The sequence below is a fragment of the Solanum tuberosum genome, unplaced genomic scaffold (genome assembly GCF_000226075.1).
Source record: "Solanum tuberosum cultivar DM 1-3 516 R44 unplaced genomic scaffold, SolTub_3.0 scf00237, whole genome shotgun sequence".
Lineage (NCBI taxonomy): Eukaryota > Viridiplantae > Streptophyta > Magnoliopsida > Solanales > Solanaceae > Solanum > Solanum tuberosum.
The window spans coordinates 373,752-381,890 of NW_006239161.1; the positions used below are offsets into that span (position 1 = coordinate 373,752).

General features: G+C 29.4%; 1 protein-coding gene and 1 pseudogene across 1 annotated transcript; both read right to left on the minus strand.

Annotated features, from left to right (window-relative positions):
* Nucleotides 1-5,271: 5,271 nt before the first annotated feature.
* LOC102604775 (cyclic phosphodiesterase-like) overlaps nucleotides 5,272-8,139 on the minus strand; it is a 3,400-nt pseudogene continuing 532 nt past the window's right edge.
* On the minus strand, nucleotides 7,780-8,139 carry LOC107062512 (uncharacterized). The gene has a single exon (XM_015313191.1). The coding sequence runs from the start codon at nucleotides 8,137-8,139 to the stop codon at nucleotides 7,780-7,782; it is 360 nt and encodes a 119-aa protein (XP_015168677.1).

Below are 8,139 nucleotides of genomic sequence, written 5' to 3' on the forward strand. Positions count from 1 at the left end.
TATTAGAGAGAAGAGGGGAAATGTATTTTAGAGAAATGAGAGGTCAAATTGTATGTCCCAAAAGAAATGAGAACAAAATTAGTAATTAGGATGTATGAGTCTATGTGGAGGTGAGAATTGTTTGGTGCTTATGTGGCGTCCACGTGGCGTCCACATGGCACTTAACACACCTCTGTTAATAGTAAGGGTAAAAGTGACTCAATACTTTAACGGAAGGGTATTTTTGAGCCAGAATATAGTTCAAGGGTAAATGTGAGCTATTTCCGATAGTTCAGGGGTATTTTTGAGCCTTTTCCGTTCTTTATATGAACTCTTGGGAGTAGCTGTTTCTTTTATAGATCTGTTGGCAAGGGCCTTGCCGACCGTGGGCTTAGTTTTAAGCCGAGATATACCTGTTTGTTTTCTTGATTGTGTGTGGCTTCCATGCGCTACTAGCAAATGGTTCAGCAAGGTCGACTCGGGCCTGAGTTTTGACATTAGAAGCCAGTTGCGCCCCTTGAGTTTGGGGCGTGACATATATATATATATATATATATATATTTGCATTGATAAAAATATTTATCTCATAAAAATTAGCTATTAAATAAATAATAAAAATTAAACTAATACAAACTTCAATTGACATTATTACAAGTCACATGAGCTTTTCTTCGACTAAAATACTGGAATTTTAAGAAATAGTAAATAAGTAAAACAAAAGGGCAATGTTTATGTAGTAATAATTATTTTGAAGTTAACTTCCTCACAATCTAAATCACATAAGTATCATTGATAAATGAAGTCATTCTTTTATCTTGAGCATAAAAAAACAAATCGTGACAATTTCTAGCTCTTGAAAAGTCTAATGATATTGGAAAAAGTTATTCAGAAGCATATATCTACATCACAAGAGAAATTGTTAACAAAAACAAATGAATTTAGACTACATCATGTTCAATTCATATATTGGAACATTACATATTAATGTATATATTAAGTAAAAAGATAATTATTATATCATCAAGATTATTTTCCTCAAGTACTCAAGGTATTTCTTTTCCTCAAATACTCGAGGTTATGAAATATACCATCTTAGGATAGAATGATTTACTTCATCAGAATAGTTGTACCTCATATTCCGCTAAACTTCAAACTTTCTCAACGACAATAAATCTCACAAAAAATTTTAAAATGCAAGAAGAAGAAGAGTATAAGATTAAAAAAATTGTGGTTGAAAAATGAGAGGAAACCCCTCTATTTATAGTCAACAAAGGGTAGTATGAACAAGTGTTTTTGTGTCTTATTTGAAAAGTCATGACCTTTCCGAGAAGTCACAACCCTTTGGAAAAGTCACAACTTATTGAAAAAGTCATGACCTTTTGGAAAAGTCACAACCCTTTGTAAAAAATCACAACTCATTGAAAAAGTCACAACTCATCAAAAAAGTCACAACCTAAATTAGGGATATTATAGTAATTTAACATTCCATATTTACCCTCCATAAATCTCCATATTTCCACATGATATTATCTATGTGGTGTCTATGTGGATTTTATTTTTAGCTAATTAAATGGAAAAATTTTCAAAATGTCAATATTTTAGCATTTAATAGGATCTCTTAGCCATATTTTCAATATTTATTAAAAGTGTCAATATTTTAGTTTGTTATATATTTGATTTATGTAAAAAAAAAAATTTGTTTAATTTGAAAGAATACAATTATTTAATAACATAAGGGAGAAAATCAAGGGAGAGAATATTTCAAAAAAAAAGGTACATATCACTTAATTTTCTCATCAGTTACATTTTCAAAGAAAACTCAAATGTGTGCCTTTCTTACAATGTATTTTTTCCCCCTCAATATTTTGTAACCTTTTTTAAATCGTATTCATTCCAATATGTATACTATTTGTATTCATTCTAGTTTTCATGTTGTATTTTGTATAATGAAACTTGTATTTTTTATTAGTTTGTATTCATTTCAATAGGTATGCCAAATGAGTGTGTAGTTATTTAAGAAACATATTTGTATTCATGTATTTTTTTCACTGTGTATTTATTTTTTCTTTAGATTCTTGTATCCTTTCGCGTATTCATTCCAATATGTTTTTATTTGTATTTGTATCCATTCTAGTTTTTATGTAGTATTTTGTATAATAATATATAAAATACAAAAAACAATATGATGAAAAAGTGAGAATGAAATATAAAACTGAAAAGAAATAAGTAATATTTGTTGCAATCATTCTTAAATAAAATACATAACTAGTTGGCATATTTTTAGAATAAATACAAATTTGGAACAAATACCAAATTCATTAACTATGCAATATGATTTTTAGCATATATACGGTTTTGAATACAAATTGAGAAAGGATACAAAATTTTGAGAAAAAACATAAAAAAACAAAATAAACTATAGGAAATTGTTCTTCCTATAAATAAAATACATATCTAGTTGACATACCTTTGGGATGAATTCAAATTAGGAACAAATACAAGATTCATAAACTATGCAACATGAGATTTTGAATGAATACAAATATTAATAGCATACATACTTATTTGAATATTAATTGAGAAAGGATACAAAATTCTAAAAAAACTATAAATACAAAACAAACTAAAAGGAAATGGGTAAAACTTACCCGCACCGGGTGTATACACCAAGCCAATACATGCATGTCATGTGTTTAAATTTATAGTTTATTTTACTTAACCATAATTAATTAACATGTGTTCTACTTCATTAAATCATATAATAATAAAAATTGCATTAGTTTGGTGAAAATACCCGGTGCGGATAAGTTTTTTCTATAGGAAATTGTTCTTCCTCAACTTGGTCTTCAACAAGTTTTTCGAAATCTTCAGCACCCAATTTTTTTTTGTTTTAATTAATAGTGTCTTTACATAATAGAGAGAAATCTCAAAAGATACTTGGTGACAATGTATTTACCTTTATCAGTGGGTGAAAAATATTTTGAAGGAATTGTGAGATTTCATGAACAAAGTGGAGGAAAATAGAAGAGATAATTTTCTTAGACAAGGAAAGGAGAGAACAATGGTGAAAAACTCAATAGAGAGAAAGGAGAAATTTGGGGTAAAAACTTAGAAAGAGGGGAAAGTGGGTAATGGGAGTTTTTTTTTTCTTCTTTTCACAGATAGGAGAGTAAAATTAATCCAATATGGGGCCTGATTTGAAAAATAAAAGGAAATAAAATTAATTATATTAGGATACATTTTATTTGCTAAAATATTGACATGTTGACATTTTCAATAATTATTTTAAAATATAGATATTTTTAATAATTATGTTAGATAGTTTGACTAATTTGCTAATTTTTCTTTAAATATAATAACTTGCTCCACACATTAAACCCGATACAGTAATCAAAATAAACTCAACTCGATTCTTCTGCTTAGAGTTTCTATTGGAAGAACAAACATATAAAACTTTTTATCTCCTTTTTCACATCTAACAACAATCATCATTAGAATTAGTGTTTTAAAAGGCGGGAGAGTGAGGCGAGACATATTATGTAGTACGGAGCGAGACGTAAGCCTTGAGACATAGGGATCGTTTGGTACAAACATTGATAACGCAGGGATTAGTAATGCAGGGATTAGTAGTGCAGGGATTATTTTTTGTCAAGTGTTTGGTTCATTGTTTCCCACTTAATCTTGTGTTTATTTAAAACTCTACAAAAAAAAAAATCCTATTATACCCTTATGTTATGATGAGCTTGTTTATTTCATTTAATTGAGTGAAGGTAGATAACCGGACCATAACACTAGAGTAATTTTTTTTTAGAAAATAACAACAAAGAAAAAGAGTGTTATATAAATTGAAACAATTTTTTTCTTTTTTGTGCATAATTAATAACAAGAATTTAATACTACGCAACAGTTGAATAAAATTCATAGTAAAAAAAATGCTAAATCTTTATTTATTTATTTTTACAAATTTTAACCTGTATAATTATTGTATATGGCAACCGGATGTTGACAAAAGAGTTTAAACTTATCAAAAGTGAAGATCTAAAAATATACTTATACAATTTTATACCAAAATCCCTTACCCGGATAATAATTAATCAAAGTTGTTGTGGGACAATATTTTTTTTTTTAGGATTTTCTATCTTATATAACACTGAATTTGTTTTTGTAAATTCAATTTGACTTGTACCTGGAACAGAGAAAAAGGGTATCCAATATATATATAAATAAAATTTGAGGTATGATGTACCACTTTTTTTGTTGGTCAAGTATATCTTAAACTTAACATAGATTTAAGACTACTTATATTGTTCAATAGCTAAAGCTTATTAAAAAAATAGTCCACGTGGTTAATCGACAAACTACATTGAAAAAAAAAGGAGAAAAAAATATTAATGAAATCATTAAATTACACTAAATGAATTTGGAGAATTAAAAAGAACATTTATAATTATTCAATATAAATAAAAAGAAAATTAAATTACAAAAGAAATTTAGGAAAATGAATAAAGGGATAATTTTGTCATTTAGGGGTCTTATCCAAGGTTTAACAAACCTTGGATTAGTTATCCCTCCATTTACTAGGGATAAAATAAGACCATATATAATGTATAAGCAATCCATGGATTAAATAAAATAATGTAACCAAACAGTGTATTAGATGGATTAAATTTTAATCCATGGACTATTTGATTTAATACCACCTACCAAACGAGTCCATAGAGTGTAAGTCTTATGGATCTAGAGGACGTAATATCATGTATATTAAATTTTATAATTTCATTACTAAGAAAATAAGCAAAAGAAAACTTTCAATTATTTTACAAATAAATTTTAATAAATAACCTATAATCTATAGAAAAAATATTCTGACTTTATTGAGAAGATATTAATAACATTTAATGAAGAAAAAAATTACTATTTGAGAAATATCATTATATCAATAATAAAAAAAATATGATTTAAAGCAAAAAAGGTTCAAAAACCAAAACAAAAAAAAAAAAAAAAAAAGCCCAAGGGTGTATGTTTTTACACTTGGAGATTGCGCTCAAATTCTAAGACTTACGCCCTATAGATCTACGTCTTCAATTTGTGGCCTGGGCTTTTTTGGTACGCCCCGCCCTGAGACTCATCGGGGACTCGGCCCAAAAAATGTTTTTAAAAGCACTGTTTAGAACTAATACAAATTTTAACATTCAATTTTTGTAAAGCAAGTTAGAGCCAACTTTCATCTTTAATCTCAAGGCACAAAATTGGTTAATTAGTATTTTATTCAAAAAAAAAGTAGGTAGAATTTCACAAACAATCTACATGTGCAAGGCGTGATATCTGGAAGCTCAAATTGTCAATGCTCTCATCAAGGCTTCTCTTGAGCTTTCTTCTTTTCTTCATCCGTCAAATCGGCATATAGAATGCTCATATGCTGAATGGTCATAAAACTGAACATCAGCAATAGAAAACCTAGCTCTCTTGTGATGGTCGAGGTGCACGCAAGCTGGTCCGGACACCACGACTAAATCATAAAAATGCCAGAAAATATAAAGAAAGAATGTATATCTTACGACTTGAGCTGTTGTAACCAAAGCTGCTGCAGCAGCGTGCGCTAGCCTCCACAACCTGGAAGAAAGGAATTTCATGTCACTCCTCAGCAACACAACTTAAAAGTGATCATACATTAAAAGAAAAAAAATCATGGTAAAGAATAAGTAAACTTCTATAGTTCCTAAATATGGATTCTGTTTTCCCTTTTCCAGTTGCAAGGTCGATATTACATTGACAGTTCTACAGGTTAAAAGCTTGATTTCCCTAAGTTAAATAATTTTGACCCTTCAAAAGTGAAAACACATAGTGTTGGTAACACATAGAGGTATAAAGAATCAACATATAGTAGCAGATGACAACAAAATAGTACGATAGTCGAGGTACAAGCAATCGACACATAGGACCATAAATCGAGGTACAAGGAATCAACGTATAGTAACAAAACAATATGATAATCGAGGTACAAATAATCAATATATAGTAAAAAAAATCGAAGAACAAGAAACTACTAAAACAATACTACTAATAATTCAAATAAAAATCTTTTTTAAAAAAAAAGATCTTTTTTGCCTCAGTGATGGGATGTAGCAAAAGATAAACAAACTCACTTGATAAAAATTTGAACAAAACAGTACGATAATCAAGGTACACGTAATCAACACATAGAAACCGAAATTGAGGTACAAGGATTCAACATATAGTAGTAGACAATAACAAAACATTACGATAAACAAGTAATCAACATGTAGGAACAGACAAGGTACAAAGGAATCAACATAGTAGCATATAGTAACAAAACAATACGATGATTGAAGTACAAGAAATCAACACACCGTGAATAGATATTGAGGTACAAGGAATCAAAAATATAGTAACAAAACAATACGATTATCGAGGTATAAATAGTCAACACATCGGAACAAAAATCAAGGCACTATGAATCAACATATAGTAACAAAACAATACGACAATCAAGGTATACAGGATCAACATATCGAAACAAAAATCAAGGCACTATGAATCAACATATAGTAACAAACATATACTCACAAAACAATACGATAATCGAGGTATGGAGAATCAACACATTGGAACAAAAATCAAGGGACTATAAATCAACATAAACAATAGGACAATCAAGGTATAAAGAATCAACACATTGGAACAAAAATCAAGGGACTATAAATCAACATAAACAATAGGACAATCGAGGTATAAAGAATCAACACATTGGAACAAAAACCAAGGCACTATGAATCAACATATAGTAACAATACAATACAATAATCGAGATACAACGAATCAAACAGATAATAACATAAATCAAATTGCAGGACAATAAACTACTCAAGCAATACTACGACTAAAACTAACAATTCAAACAATAAAAAGATTTTTTTTTTTACCTCATTAGTTGGATGAAGCAAAAGATAAACACATTGATAAAAAAAAGTCCCAATATCAACTTTCTCCACATTAACACTATACACCTTCTTCACCCTTTTCTAAACTTGTCACGTGCCTCTTCCTCCGTTAACCTCACCGCTCCGACGACAGTCATGTGAGGTTCAAATTGGGGCCCACCAAATTCCAATCTAAGACTACCCATCAATTTCTTAACCCTAACACTCACATCTTCCGATGGAATCGCCCAAACTGAATAAACTTCAGTTTTGTTGGTGTCTGCTTCGTTGAGTTGTACATTCTGCATTGAATCTGGTACTGTGAGGATTGAATAAAAGAGTAAAAAAATGGCTATGACTCCAAGAAATGAAAGGAATTTGATTATGCAAATGTTATTGAGCATCAAGAAGATGATGATTAATTAGGGCATCTCCAACCCAATCTTCTATTTTACTTTTCAGATATAGAGTTCTCTATTTTTTTCGCCAACTCCAACCCAATTCTCTATTTTACTCTCTAAAAATGAATTTTTTTTCTCTCTCCTCAATATTATATTATTATTTCTATTTCATTCTTATTTTCTTATTTCATAATATAAATCTATTTATTTCTTTTTCCAAATAATTACTTTATATAATTTTTAATGTGATATAAAATTATTTTTTATTCTAAATTTTTAAATAACATAAATTGCAAGAAAATATAATATAATACATAAATTAGGGGACAAATTCAAATAAAAGTGACATACAATTACATAAACACTCAATGTTCAAAATTATTACGTTGCTCCCATAAATGCTCTATTAATGCATTACGGAGTTCAAAATGAGCATTTTTGTCCTTAATTTTTTTATGTCAAGCTAAAATTTGTTCAAACCGGAGATTTTCATCTATCACCATTTCTATAGTTGGAGTTGGAGCCTCTACGACATCTTGAATTGGTGCATCGAGATCACGTTCATCCTCAAGTATCATGTTGTGCAGTATAATACATGTAGTCATTATATCATGTAGCACTTCCTTTCTCCAAAAACATGACGGTCTTGCAATAATTGCAAAACGTGATTGCAAAACTCCAAATGCACGTTCAACATCTTTTCGGCACGATTCTTGCTTCATCGCGAAATATTTCTTTTGTTGGGAATGAGGATCACGAATAGTTTGAACAATTGTAGACCATTCAGGATACATACCATCAGCTAAATAATAACCCAT

What these genes read in the sequence shown, in the direction of transcription:
- LOC107062512 (XM_015313191.1), bottom strand. Translation starts at nt 8,139, where the DNA reads ATGGGTTATTATTTAGCTGATGGTATGTATCCTGAATGGTCTACAATT.